General features: G+C 38.6%; 1 protein-coding gene across 1 annotated transcript; it reads left to right on the top strand.

Annotated features, from left to right (window-relative positions):
• Window positions 1–204: 204 nt before the first annotated feature.
• Window positions 205–15,399, top strand: prc1b (protein regulator of cytokinesis 1b). Its single transcript, XM_056279001.1, has 14 exons — window positions 205–303; window positions 671–803; window positions 1,347–1,469; window positions 1,896–2,129; window positions 4,015–4,185; window positions 4,727–4,876; window positions 5,483–5,630; window positions 5,748–5,884; window positions 8,481–8,576; window positions 8,749–8,895; window positions 8,980–9,090; window positions 10,122–10,235; window positions 11,652–11,831; window positions 15,281–15,399. Exons 1-14 carry the CDS (start codon window positions 293–295, stop codon window positions 15,350–15,352), a joined length of 1,827 nt encoding a protein of 608 aa, XP_056134976.1. The 5' UTR covers window positions 205–292; the 3' UTR covers window positions 15,353–15,399.
• Window positions 15,400–15,689: the final 290 nt, after the last annotated feature.

Raw genomic sequence — 15,689 nt, 5'->3', positions numbered from 1 at the left:
AGAGAGCCTGAACCCTACTGGTCTGCTCGATTTGTATCTTAAGTCGTCTCGCAAAAGCGGGTTCTGATTTAGGCGCACGACGAGGGTTGAAAATGGGCGGAGTGGATGAAAACGGAAAAAACTAGACGCAGTCATGAAGCCAGCCAATGAGCGAAAGGACTGGTTGTATACGCGTATTTTGAATCTGAACAGACAAGACTGAGGCTCAGGGGACGTTCCGTGTCTAACCCAGTTTTAAACAATTTCGTTTATTTAGCTACTACAAATCGCAAAAGAAGCCTGGAAATCAACGATGAGAAAGAGGTAAAATGACGCTATCACATCATATTACATTATATCACATTATCACACCGTACGTAACTGGGTATTTTTTAACGGCTCTTACAAGTAGCAGTATAATTAGTTGGCTGCTAGTGTTAGCTGTTGTTTTGAAAGACGGCTACACAACTTACTCAGCCGAGCTAGCGAAACTCCCCAGACAGTTCATTTGGTTATGGATTTACAGTTTGATAGCTAACTTGAATAACGCTGTGTTAATATGCATAAATTTGTATTTCGGTTAGGTTCTTCTTTTTTTAAAGAAGTCGTTAAAGTAGCGCCGATTATTTGCGTTTCTTGAACGTATTAACTGTCAGTACATGAAAATGCTCGACTTGGCTGTTCCATCTAGTGAGGTGCTCGCAGCGGAGTCCGTGGCCTGCTTGAATAAAGCTCTATGTCATCTCAAAGACATCTGGGAAGAGATCGGTATCCCGGAAGACCAGCGACTACAGAGAACAAATGTTGTCAAGAACCACATTAAGGTAGCGACCCAATGTAATGTCTGTGAATGTTCTCATTCACCCAGGTCATGGTTATCCAAAGGAGTCGAATCAAGTGCAACTGGACTTGGTATATATCCGTGAAGACGAATGTATACCAAGATCTATGGCTCTGTTAGCGACGGTCGTTGGTAAACATCGGAACACAAAGAGCCATGCAAATCTATAGCTCTGACAACGATTCCAAAGAAGATACATTCTGAGTCTCATCACCAGCCAGTCAGACTAGCTTAGTCTAGTCAGAAAGGCAAGAACTGAGAAAGCCCCTTTTTGAGAGGCGAAACGTCTTCACGGATATATACCAAGTCCAGTTGCACTTGATTCAACTCCTTTGGAGACCCAATGTAATGGAATACTTCATTTCACATGCCAATCTGGATATATGTACCTCTCTATGATATTGTTGTATTAATATCTCTGAGCAAGGGTTGCTCAGAGATCTAATAGATTACGGTTCTGGTTGTCTTTATTTAGTCTGATAACTGGGCCTCTACTCTGATCTGATGTAATTTGTTTTACCGTCAGGATTTACTGGAGATGATGATTGCTGAGGAGGAATCTCTAAAGAAGAGGCTCATTAGCAGCATCGAAACGTGCAGGAAAGAAATGGAAAAACTCTGTCTGGATCTCCAGCTGCCCCTGTTTGAGGTAAGGCAAGCATCAGTTGATAACCCTCTTAACTGGGTATTTTTAAATGTATAGAATCCTGGAAAGGATTCACCAGTTGTATAACTACATATCACATTCTGTAATGTTTTTTTTTTTTATTATTCTAGTATTCATACTTAAACAGATGGCAAAGCTTCTTGCTGCTATCATAGACTTCCAACATTTAACCAGAACATAAATTCACTGAATGTTATAGATTTTGGATTGGAAAAAATGTGTGTAATTTACAAAGTAATCTGATGAGCAATACCCCAATTGTAATGATAAATGTTGCTGATCAGTAACCATTAGCTACTGACAACAATGAGGATATGATGAGAGGGACAGGCATGGGGGTCAGCATTCCTCATACAGTGAGTTTTATTAATCTGTTTTTCAATTCTTTCCTCATATCGGTGTGTTTAGGAGGATGTTGGGATCAGCATGCTCCAGCAAGAGAAGGACATCCGTACACGGGTGGAGGTCCTGGTGAAGGAGAAGAGTCAGCGCATGCAACAGTTGAAAGCCCTGATGGAACAGGACCAGGACCTGAGTGACATTCTGTGCTGCATGCCATATAAGATTGCCCCAGACTCTGTCCCATCCCTGGAACAGCTAGACAACCTCCACCAGCACATCGCCACGCAGACAGCAGAAAAGGTGGGAGCCATGTTTATTAATGTCGTTCAACCCTGTGTAGTTAAATGGAAAGCAGGGTGTGTGACAGTATTTAGGCTCTAAATGGGGCAGTTAATGGGTACAGCACACCACATTTATTTTTCTCACATAAGCACATATAATTTCTCCAACATTTCATATGCTCCAAGATCATTTCAAACAATGTGTTAACGGTGACACTTTCTAACATAGTGTTCATACACTGAAATTAGCTCTGGCTGTGTTCGAAGCCACATACTGCCGATGCTACTCACATGTCTCATTCTAACTGTGATGTAAAATGAGTATATAGTACATTAACACTGAAATTTTGAAAATCAGTCTTGGCTGTGGCACAGCAATCTTAAAAGGCATTGACAAAGAATCCTGGAATCAGCAACACGAGTAACGTCTTGATGCATGCTCAATAATCCAGGTGTAGAAAGAATAATCAGTTCATCTGGATATTTAAGTTTAGTGGGAGACACGTTTCATTACTCATTAAGTGTCAGTCAGCTTACCGCAGGTATCTCCAACGTTATAAACAGCACAGTTGTATAAAAACCGAAACCAGCGATTGGGTTCATATGCAAATTGCTGTGATCATTAATTAGAGTAACAATGGCTACGTGTACTATTCACAGAGGATTGGGGAATAGCTGCAATCACATGATTCCAGCAGAGAGGTTTTTTTTCCCTATGGAGGAGAGACAATTAGTCAGAGGCGAAATCGGCTTAAAGTTAAAAAAGTTATTTTTACTGAACACCAATCTAAAACTTGAGCAAAGACGCCAAGATATACATGTGAGAAGGTAGGAAGTGTTAAATTATCTGTAACGTGTAACTTATGTGAAAAGATAACTTGCTTTTTCATGTAGCTTAAGAAGATAAGGAAATCTTTATGAACAATCAAAAGGAAGTAAATAAAATGCCAAGGTCTTTCCGTTTGGATTTCTGAAGAAATGTCAGAATGCAAGATAATTAATGAAGTATTTTTTTTCTGCTGTCAGGAAGCCTAAATGGTTGGATATGTAGAAAGTGGAAGTTGCCCAGGAAAAATCAAGGCCTGTTTAGGAAGATTATGAAATCTTTAAGAAGTGCACATGTTTTATGTTGTTGGTATTTTAATTTATTTTATTCATATTTGTTATATTTATCTCATTATTTAATAATAGTATTTCTGTAAAATATTGGACTCTTTTCATTTAATTTTTTAATTTTTGTTTATTTAATTGTACTCATATTTGCTTTTGTAATTTCTTATAATGGCCAGTATATGTCTTGTGATTTGCGTTAAGTGTAATGATTTTTTTTAAAATTACCATTATTTTGAAAAATCACATACCCATTTAAGAAATGATTAGTATCATTAAAATTGTAACAAAGTATCAGTATAATGTCAGTATAGTATTCGTCATAGAGCGGCACAAGCCATTTGAAATAATGAGTTTCAGAGCGCAGTGCTGCCATTGTGTCTTTGTCTAAAGGGGCCTTCTACCTACTGTGTGCCACGCATGCACAGAAATTTTCAGCTCTCATGGTTAGATGGCCACATATTTACACACTACTCTCTAACAAAAACAAAAATCTCTACAATTCAGCTTTTTTTTTTTCTTTTTTTTTTACAATTGTTTTTATTTTCTGTGCAGATGCAATCCCCTACAAAATACCCCCAGTCATTCTAGAAAGATAAATTAATTCCAAATAGAGCTTTTCAAGTCAATGCAATTCATCCATCTGGTGAAAATTCCTGTATTATTTCATGCCGCAGTTTAAATTGCAGAAAAAAATCCTCCACTACTCTGTAGTATGCAGTTTCAAACACTACCTGTATGTTTGTGATCTCCAGAAAAACTGGATATCTCATGACATTGCCCTGTCTTTTCAGGAGAGGCGGCATGCAGAGTTTGTGGACCTGAAGAAGCAGATCATTCTGTGCATGCAGGATCTGGACCAGATTCCAGAGACCAGTTTTGAGAAGGACATTATCTGCGAGGATGAAGAGGCATTCTGCCTGTCCCTAGAGAACATCACATCGCTTAAACTACTCCTTTGCCTGGTAAACAAACATCATGAAGCCTGCTTGTAATAATTTTGAGAGGCTGTGTCTGGAATTTCTAATGAATTACAGTTCTTGGTGCTTCCAGCTTTGCTTTTTTTTTTTTTTTTCTGCCAGGTATTCCAGTAGCCAGATCAAAGCGTGTTTGGATGTTACACTAGAATAGTGAATGTAATTAACCTACAGAATAGAAAACTAACGGTACTAGGCGTCAAATAGATCACAGATGAGAACCACTGGTTTATAGATTGCTGGCCATCGTGTAAATTTTATAGGAATTTAATGTTTTTAACAAACATTTTGTATAGTGCCAAAAGTATGACATGCATAGCAGGAGGTTGATATTCAGTAAATGTGGCACTTTGATGTTGTTATCTGGTTTAGAAAAATTTCTGTATAGCCAAGTGAAATATCAACACAATATAGTGCCCTCAACACTGCTGTCTCTTCTAGTCAAAGTTATTCATGTTCACACATTGACTGTACTGAGTATACTGTGCTAACCTTGCTGCTACTGAGCGACACTGTGTTGATGTCATAGCTGGAAGAACGTAAGACGGAGTTGGAGGCAACATGTGAGACTCATCGGGAGAGGATCCAGGGGCTGTGGGCCCGACTGGAGGTCCCCCAAGAGGAGAGAGAGGCTCTCTCTGAACACATGGTCACATCCAAAAGGAAGAACCTGGAAGCTGTAAGGGGGAATAAACTTCGAACATTCTACAATACCGTTATGTTATTACTTAAGTTTTGGTTTTATTTCTAAGCACATGACTGTCTTTTTTTAATAATATATTTATTAGTTTTTTACAAGTAGAAGATGGATACATTATGAAATCCATAGGAAAAAAAGACAAAAGTACAGAAGACTAACTAACCAATAAAATCAACTAGCTCAAAAACACAGAACACCAGCTAAGTTTCATACACACAGTCCCATCTGTTGCAATGATAATGTGCAATAAGGACAATCAAGAAAATCTCTGTAGCATGATGGCAGACACCAGGCTCTACGTAGTTCAGATAGGGTTCCCAAGTTTTTTTTAAATTGGTCTTTTTTTAACAAGATTTTTACTGGGGTTTTCCACTGTACAGAAAACAAATCCATAAAAAAAAAAATAGAAACAAAGGGCAAAAAGAAACATGGTTTATTTAAGGAAAATAATGAATCTGTCTTTTTATATTCTCATGATTTCCCCAGTTTCCTATATGTGTTATTTAACATGAAAATTAATGTTTTGGTCTCTCAAGGCTTTTACTCGGCATTTTGCTTAAATTTTTTTCTGTTTTCCCTCGTCAGTTAGAAGCAGAGGTTCAGCGTCTGGAGGGGCTCAAATTGCTTAACATCCATAATGTTACTGAAGCCATCCGCACTGAGATTGCTGTGTTTTGGGAGAAGTGTTTCTGCAGCCGTGAACAGCGACATGCTTTTGTGCCATATTTTAGTGGTGAGGGACTTACTGCATTTTAGATACTAACCCCTGAATCCTCACAATGTTAAAAAGTAAAATGTGTTTTGAAAGTAAAACAAGAGGTTAAAGATCAGTTCTGTTGTGTGATTTCAGAGGATTTTACAGAGGAACTTCTGAGGCTGCATGATACTGAGATCCAGCGTTTGAAGCAGCATTATGAGGAACATAAGGAGCTTTTTGAAGGGGTTCATCAATGGGAACAGAGCTGGAGACTCTTCTTGGAGCTGGAGGTACGCTCTTTGTTTTCCAGAAGTAGCATCCTATCTCTAACTCATGTTTGTGAAGAAAATCATGCACAGTCCAGGCAGAAACACAAAAGAAATTGCTTTGACCATGTCTGAGCTATCGAGTCACATCGGAACTCAAAACACTTTGCCATTAGCAAAATAATGATTCCAATTAACCAATCAGCTCTTATCAAGTGCACTGCTTCATCAAAGTCTGAGCTCCAACATCCCAGTGATGGCAACAAAAAGCAGTTTAGGGGTTTCACAGAATATTCAACTATCAAATCCACTAGTCGACACTGCATAGTTGTAGACTAATCTTTCAGCAGTGGCAATGCATCTACAGTAATGCAGCTGGGGGCGCTGTAGCTAGGTTCACATAACTTTGGCTGTTGAACATAGATTTTTTTGAACAATTATTTTCTACGTTAATGCCATGTTAAATAAACAGTGTTTAAGGTATTTATAAAAGAGAAGACTCCTGCTATCCCTGTGTTTCAGTTTAACAAGTGGCCACATTAACTGGTGACTTTAGTGACGGAAGCTGTTGAAAATACGAACAGAACAGTATCCTCCTAAAAGCTTTTAATTTTACTTTAATCAATTTTAAATACACACTCATAAGTGTTAAATATCTACGTTAACCATTTAGTAAGTTAAATTATGCTCAGCAAGACTCATTCACCTCTCGTAACATTTCTTATAATGTGGGAAACAAACCACAGCTGGCAGTGCAGCTATATTTTATACTGTTAACCTCAATCGGAAAGTGACCCATATTTAGTCATTTAATCTGCAACGTTATAATGTCAAATAATGTCGTAATGTCAAATTCCTCATTAGACGCTAGCTGCTCTGCTAACTAAAGTAACTTCAAGAAATGTGAATCCTTCTTGCTGGCGACAAGGTTTAATTTGCATAATGTAGGACAAAAAGGACCAGACGAATACTTAATGTATTGAACATTAAATTTAAGATAATTTTAAGGCTTATAAGCTTTTCAACAGCTGCTGTCACGACAACCACGGATGCACTCGGCTGAAAGTCACCAGTTAACACAGTTACTATGTGTAAAGGTGTATTCCCCTAATACTGAACATCACACTATGAAAACCGAAACACCTGCAAGAAAGCAGACCGTTGTTACTGCAGTATATCCAGCTCAGACAGGCTTGCTGCTGGGGGATTAGTCCAATCAAATCGCAGCTCATTTGGAAACAAGTCTCTCAGAGCCAATCGACATTGGTTAACCCTTTACTGGTTATTAGAGAACTTTTTGACAAGAATTAATCCTTGATTTTAGGTTAATAAAAATTAATCTACTACTCAATTACTTTTTGGGAGTAGTTGATGACTACTAAAATGCAGAGTCGTGAATGCCCAACAACACGTAATGCTAGATTAGTTGGTATACCTAGCCAATGAAGAGATAAATGGTCAGACTATTTTTGGGAAACTTGTACAGATTTACATTCTGATAGGGAATTACTGATTATAATTACCCTTGTGGTAATTTACAGAGGTGAACTTGAGTTGATCTTAAAAGTTTGTTGGAGTAAATTGCAGAAATTTTGCAGATGATGAATAAGATTTGACTGTAGCCCTTCTCGATTTATGTATTTTTGCAATGGAAGTCAAGTCAGCTTTATTCATTGAGCACTTTAAAAGATACCCAGTTTTAGGGGCGTCCAGTTGGTGTGGCGGTCTATTCCGTTGCCTACCAACACGGGAATCACCAGTTCGAATCCCCGTGTTACCTCTGGCTTGGTCGGGCGCCCCTACAGAAACAATTGGCTGTGTCTTTGGTTGGGAAGCCGGATGTAGGTATGTGTTCTGGTCGCTGCACTAGCGCCTCCTCTGGTCGGTCGGGGCACCTGTTCAGGGGAGGAGGAACTGGCGTCACGGAACTGCGTCACGTAGCGCATGGCGTGATCCTCCCATGCGCTACGTCCCCCTGGTGAAATTCCTCACTGTCAGGTGAAAAGAAGCGGCTAGCAACTCCACATGTATTGGGGGAGGCATGTGGTAGTCTGCAGCACTCCCCGGATCGGCAGAAGGGGTGGAGCAGTGACTGGGATGGCTCGGAAGAGTGGGGTAATTTGCCAAGTACAATTGGGAGAAAAAGGTGGAAAAATCCACAAAAAAAAACAAACCCATACCCAGTTTGCAACCAAATGCAAGAATAAGCACAGGCAACACAAAGTAGATAAATGTATCAAAAAGATGAATGAAAACATTAATATTTTACCTATGTATAATCAATAGTTTAATCAAGAAGTATGTAATTGTTATTGCCAACCTTGATTAGACTTAAAAAAAAGTATGTAATTGTATGCTGTGAGACTGCTCATTAAAGCAGTTCTTCACTCAAGTTTTCCTTAGGTGAGCATGAAGATGTGATAAATTAAAATACAGTTCTTAACCGTTTAAAAAAAGATTTGGTGTGTGTGCACACAACGTCGCTAAAAATAAATACAGTCAGGGGCTTAATGGTACAACAATCAGGTCAGGAAAGCCTATTTGTTGACAGTAATGGTAGGTATATTAGAAACAGGTGTCACTCTAAAGTCATGATCTGACTCCCCTGTCAATTTGACAGAAAAAGGCCACAGATCCAGCAAGGTTCACAAACAGAGGAGGGAATCTGCTTAAAGAGGAGAAGCAGAGATCTGAGCTACAGAAAAGCTTGCCCAAAGTAAGATGCAAGTTCACTTTTTTTTTTCTCCAGTTTTCATGTATTATGAAAATAAACTGTGCATCACAGTATTTACTGTGTGTGTGTGTGTGTGTGTGTGTGTGTGTGTGTGTGCGTGCGTGCGTGCGTGCGTGCGTGCGTGCGTGCGTGTGTTCACTTATTTATCTTATAGCTTGAAAAGAAGCTAAAAGCACAAATTGATATGTGGGAGGGTGATCAGGGAAGAGAATTTCTTGTGAATGGACAGAAGTTCCTGCAGTATGTGGAGGAGCAGTGGGAGTTACACCGCATAGAGAAGGAAAAGGAGAAACACGAACGGGTAAGGGAACCCTCTCCCTTGCAACTTGTTTGGTACCATTTACTGTGAACTCGAATTTATCCTCTTTCCTCGAAATCCTAACAGCATCTTAAGAAAAACAAACAGACAGAAGAAGACATGTTGTACGGAACAGCAGTCCGAACACCCTCTAAGAGGAGGTTCCTCGGCACCATGACCCCCAGCAAATCACGAAAGGTGACAATACTTTTTGGCATTATTGCATTAACCACAACGTCCACTCTTTGGAGTGGCCATGCCTTTTGGAAGTCACTCCCAATAAGAGGGAGGCCAGACCAAAACCCATAAAAGATGAACAACCAGGTTTACATGCGTACAGCAATTCAATTAAGGTCCTTTTATTCTAAATAATGCAATTGTTAGATTAAGCTGTTCACCAGAATTGTCAACAAAAAAAACAACTTTTCTTTCATAGTCTGCTTTAAATACAGCTAGAAAAGTCCAAATAACTATAATTATGAACACCCCTTGCACACCCTTAATGTACGTATGAGTTTCCCTCCTTTTTTTTTTTAATACCACCTGCACACCCTTAATGTACGTATGAGTTTCCCTCCTTTTTTTTTAACACCACTGCCAGGAGTTCAGTTGCAGCCATATCAGGTACAGTAAAATTATTTAAGCATAAAGACAGTTTCTGGCTAGTCCCTAGAATTTTTAAACTTCTTTTTTTGTTTTGTTCATTTTTCTATATAAATAATTGCTTCGCCATTACCTGATGGGGGCTGTCTATCCAGCCGTTGTCACTTGTGAGGTGGCAGCAAGAGTTAGTTAGTTTGGAAAAAACCTTATTGAGAGCAATAGTGTAATTAGGATCTATCCACAACAAAACAACCTTTAAATTACCCAACAAATATCTGAATACCCCAAGTTTTAATCCTAAATACACTCTCCGACTACAACTGTATCCAGGATATTGTAATTAAAAAAAAAAAAATCCTTGTTCACATGGTCATCACTTAATCACATATAACATTCATATAAAAATATTGGTGTACATGTGCTCACTAATGACATTGGTCAGACTCACAAGACTATAAACTAAGTGCATGGTGAACTTTAATAGCAAGAAGGGAGGTTTTTGGCTAGTCTGCTTATTCTTTGTTTCTAAATGTCTGGACTATTGAAATTGTAGTTTGGCTGTATACAACCTGTGTTGCTAACTCCTTGCCTATATCTCCTTTATCCACCCACCAATCCTTAACCAGTTAAATGCTACTGCCAGCATTTCCAGTGCCACCTCTAACAGCACCATGCGCTCAACCCATGCTGGAACTGTCTGTCGCTCACCTGTGCCAAATCTCCTTCACTCAGCAAATAGGGTTAGTATTTCTCTTGAATCCTTTTGCTTTTCCAGTGTTAGTGTGCACAACCATTTATAGGAATGGCATGGAGAGTAAAGCTCTTACAGTAAATACAAAACCTAGCTCATTTATTGGAAGGAAGAGTTTTTTTTTAATCATTAGTGTTAGTAATCTGCAAGTGGCAAAAAATCAGGTCCATAACCATTTTAAACTACAGAATTGTATTCTTTTATTCAGTTATCAATAGAGAATTGATTCAATTTTCTGAGCTGTATGGCAACTATGCTGTCCTCGATATTTGTGGTATATAAGTTGACAGTCAGATAAACACCTTCCTAACATCAAGACTCAGACAGTTGGCCCCTTGTCCACAAGTTTATTGATGTTGCAAGGAAGGGTGAAACTAAAACATACAAAAACATGTACAGATATACACAATTTAAATATACCAACTCAGTCTTTAATATGAATTAAATCCCCTTGTTTTTTACTGTTACAGGTTGTATTTATTGTATATTTAACTTCAGATGTAATATATGGCATCATATTTTAACATGTAATCTATTATCTATTCATTTATTAATTTGTAATTATTCTTATATAAACATCCAGTGGCCAAGGAACAGTGTAGCCATTAGCAATAGTAACTGGGTAGATTTTCTAGCATCCAACTTGTCAGAATGTAACATTGTCCCAAAACTAATGATTTGCGATTGTGGATAACGATAAAACAATCAATACATACCCACATTGCTACCAAAGGCATAAGATGTATGCAGATGTTGCTGGATTAACTCAGATACAATAAAACAGCAGCTCTCTGTGTCATGCTCACTTACTTCCTGATTACTGGTCACATGACTTAACTTCCTGTTACTGGCATCCTATGATTCTTAGTGACTGCAACAAAATACAGAAACACAAAGAATTACTTTAGAAAACGGAAACAAGACTTCTAACATATTAACTTTGTTGTTATGAAATAGCAACTCTGCAAACCAAATCCACCAGGAAATTACATAAAATTAATCTTTCGGCCAGTGTCCTGATAAAAGGTTGAATCAGTTCATCTGGACAAAACGTTTAGCAGTATAAACAATTCATCACTAATCTAAGTGACTTCTTCAGTCTCAGCTGATGGCACGTATCCAAACCTTATAAACGGCACAGTTGCATAATGACCGAAACTGGCATTATGCAAGTCACTTAAATGAAAGAGCTCGTCTTTCCCACTAAGTTTTTTGCCCAGATTAACTGATTCAACTTTCTGGGCCTTTGAGTCAGTGTTTACATTGTGTCAGATCTTGTTCAAAATACAGAAATCACAATCTTCACAAATTTAAGCCAGAATTATTTAAGCGGAATAAAATCGTATAATACAGTGATAACATTTGTTTATTTTTCCTTCCATCTGACATGGTTTGGGTCATCCAGGGTTTAGCATCAAGGACTATAGTGCGTGGAAAGTCTCCTCATCCAAATCTGCAGGGGTGTAACAAAGAGAACATGGCTCATGTGAAGGGGACTCCTCTGAGTGGTGCGTTGATGACCTCTGCTAGTCTACAACGTAACTGCAGCATGACCTCTGTTGCCAGCACATACTCAGAGTTTGTGGTAATTGTTCTTTTTTTTGTAGGGGGGGGTTCTTTTTTTTGCTTTGCTTCTTTCAGCAACTCACAGTTAAGTGTCTTAAGAGGTTTTAATATCAGTGTCTTGTAGGTGTGTCACAATGCTGTCACATTTTTGATGCTGTTAACTCTTACTATAAAAGTTGGTAACTGATACACAGACACCCCATAGAGAAAGGTAGTATGTGTGGGGGGTGTCATCAGTCCTCCTGCTTGTTAATTGCAAATCCTCTGCCATCATGCCAGTTTTATAAAGTTTCTAAGTTTAGAAATGCCCAATAAGGTTTGGCAGTGGACTCAAAGACATGTATGTTCGTTTGAGGCTGTAATTGACCCCAGGTTATGCTCTTATTTGATACTAGCAGGTAGGGATGCATGATGATATCGGCACGTCATCGGTATCAGCCGATAAAGGCTTTAAAATTAAATATCGGCATTGGCCCAAAATACCGATATGAAAGGCCGATAAGATGACACTTTTTAATTAGCACATGTGACACGAACTGTTGACTAGGCACGAATGCGGCATGTCACATAGGTGGGATGCATAGTAGGTGCCGATTTGTTTTTGCCTGTGGATGCTCAAGCTAAGTGAATACCACCAAGGTGATTACCGTCACAGAATCACTTTTATTGTGCTTGCCTTAGTAATTACCCTGATGTATGCTTACTAAGCTGCTGTCATCTGCCCGATGTAGACACAACGTGAAACGAAATGCCAGCACAGTCTTATCTAGTTATTTATTTATTTTGTTTTTGATCGGCCTTCCCCATGGGTGCTTAACCTTTTGGTAGGTGCTAGAGCACCCACAGGATTGTCGCCTATGGTGGGGCAAACAGTTTTTTTTTTACCTGCTACACCAACTGTGTCTGTGTTGCATGTGGTTATATATCCACAGTGTTTTCTGAGGAGATTTCAAGTAGGCTACTTTTGAAAATGGGTAAGTTAAGTGGTAAATGCTTTAACAAGCTGAATTGATTAACTAGATCGTTTTAACTATAGGATCATGGATACACATTAATTTGACTGAATTATTTTAATGTGCAATGAAAAAAAAAAAAACAACAACTCAAGGTTGCATTGCTGTGTCACATTGCCTCTGGTACAATAAGGTACAGCGCTTTGCAAAAGTGTTCAACTCCCTTGACAGTCATCACTAATTTCTGGATTATAAAAGATAGTCGCACAATCTGTTCTTGAACAATATTATTTTTGTGAACACATAAGCTCTAACAGCATGTTCCCAAAGCCAAAATAAGTTATGTTTCGCTGACTTTTTAAAATAATATAAAAACTAAAATATAGTGCTTGCGTAAATTTTCAACCCCCACATATCAATACTTTGTAGAGTACCCTTTTGCTGCAATAACAGCCATGATTCTCTTGGGGTAATTATGTACAAGCTTTGCACATTATTCTGGAGTAATTTTTGCCCATTTTTCTTGGCAGAATTTGTACAAGTCTTGCAGGTTGGTGGGATGGCGCCTCTGGACTACAATTTTCAGTCTGTGCCACAGATTTTCAATGGGGTTGAGGTCCGGACTTTGACGTGTTAGGTTTGCACCACACGTAATGCTTTGAGTTTTGGCCAAAAAACTCAACTTTCATCTCATTTGACCACAAAACCTTTACCTACATCCTAACTGGGCCTCTCTCATGCTTAGTAGCAAACTCCAAGCGTGCTTTTAGATGCATATTTTTGAGCAACAGCTTCTTTCTTGCCACCCTGCCATACAAGCCAGATTAATGGAGAGCACGTGCTATGGTTGACTCATGCACATTTACTCCAGTTTTAGCCGCTGACCGCTGGAGCGCCTTCAAAGTGATTGTAGGATCATCTGTGGCTTTCCTCACCAGCCCACGTCTTGCTCGGACACAGCTTTGAAGGATGGCCTGTCCTAGAAAGTGTCTGGGTGGTGTGATAAAGCTTCCACTTTCTGACAATGGATCCAACTGTTACATGGGACATCCAAACACTTTGATATTGTTTTGTATCCCTTTCCCGCCTTCTGCATTTTAATCACTTTGTCTCTTACTTCAGTATTATGCTCCTTTGTCTTCATTTTCTGATGAAGTTCATGCCTGGCTAATGAACTTTACACAGAGTGCTTTTTATACCCATAAACAAGACCGTTACTTTATAACTTACAGGTGCACACTAATTATGTCCAATTGTGTTTACCTGAGTTTGTTTTAGGAATAATTTGTCATTTTTGTAAACTTGGAGCTTTCAGAGCACAAGGGGGTTGAATACTTATGCAAGCAGTATATTTTAGTTTTTAATTTATTAATAAAAAGTCAGTGAAACAACTTACTATTTTGGCTTTGGGAACATGCTGTTAGAGCTTATGGGTTCACAAAAATAATATTGTCCAGGAACAGATGTGAGTATCTTTTATAATCCAGAAATTAGTGATGACTGTCAAGGGGGTTGAATACTTTTGCTAGGTACTGTATTTAATCAATAATTTTTAAATAGATCGCACTCATTTTTTACACAGTTCTATGTAGTTTTTACCTGTTGGAGGGCCGTGGAGAGGGAAAAAAAATGAGCCAGCCATAGAGATCGGTAGTGCGGGCACCCGCACGGGTGCACACAGCTTCTGTGGTCAGTGTAGCAGCTTCAGTTCAGTCCACTACAGGAGAGACTCTGTTCTCTGCAATTAGGTGGAAAAAAATCTATGCATATATTAGCAATCAGCCAAAATGAGTTGGAAAATATCGGCATAAAATATATTGGCAAAAATCCAATATCATGCATCCCTACTAGCAAGACATCACATGGCTGTAAAGTGACAAAACTTGTGAACTGTAGTTGATGAGAGATCAAGCATGTTAAGTGTGTTGTGGCATGTGTTTATTCATTTTACCTGGTTGCCAGTTATCTGTGCTAGAGCAACAATATGCGCTTTAATTACATTACAAAAGGCTAATATTGACAGTTGAGTTTATACTGCTAGTGTCGCTCTTATACCTTATGCCACCAGAATACTGCCCCTGGCAACAAGCCTAATATCTACAAACTATACAAATTTGTCTACAAAATATTAATGATTTGAATTTGTGTTTTAGAAGGACTTGGCCTACATTGAATCTGTTCAATCAAGGTGTGTTTTAATTTCTAAAAGCAACATGATACAAATAACAATTAACCTCAGGACTTGTATTGAAATTGATCTGTGTTTGACTCTGCAACTGGCACTTCTCATTTTATGGTTAGTGTTGGAGACATGATAAACCAGGCTGGAATGCTGATTCTTTTTATTGGGGTTTCTTTTTATCACTACCATTTTTGGATTACCACTAACCATCCTCACAGTCCATCATTTGGCGATGTCTAGAAAGTGTCAATTATTTGTTGCAAGTTAATTATTACTTGTGCTAGATGTTCAGTAGGAAGGAATCTTCTTACTCCTGTGTTTCCTTTTCCACAGCGAGACCTATCCAAGGCTTGTGACACCAGGAGCAAGCCAAACATCCTCAACTCCACCACCACTAACCTCTGACCATGCTCTTTGGTAGTGGCTGGATTGGCCATATAATGCAGTCCATTGAGACAAGTTCTGAATTCTGTTGATGTTGATCACTACCTTTTTGTCTCTGACATCTACTTTTCTATGTACATGAAGGTAATATTTTGAGCATTAAGTCTATGACAAAAAGATAACCTTTTGGGTAAATTTGACCAATAAGAGTCTGGAAGGTGTTGCTTTTTTGTAGTCGCTTTAATCACACGGACATCTTGTTACCAGGAAATATTTTGAATATACTTTGAACCTGTTCGACCTTGTTACCTGTTTAAAGGATTACTGCACACCTGCATTGACTTGTGTATCATATTCC

This window comes from Lampris incognitus, chromosome 4, assembly GCF_029633865.1.
Source record: "Lampris incognitus isolate fLamInc1 chromosome 4, fLamInc1.hap2, whole genome shotgun sequence".
Classification (NCBI taxonomy): domain Eukaryota; kingdom Metazoa; phylum Chordata; class Actinopteri; order Lampriformes; family Lampridae; genus Lampris; species Lampris incognitus.
This window is presented reverse-complemented; position numbering and strand designations above follow the sequence as displayed.

Bases quoted from the DNA above. Each gene is read 5' to 3' on its own strand.
- prc1b (XM_056279001.1), top strand. The intron at 5,631-5,747 runs GTGAGGGACTTA...GTGTGATTTCAG, and splicing joins TTTTGTGCCATATTTTAGTG to AGGATTTTACAGAGGAACTT. The intron at 9,091-10,121 runs GTGACAATACTT...ATCCTTAACCAG, and splicing joins CCCCCAGCAAATCACGAAAG to TTAAATGCTACTGCCAGCAT.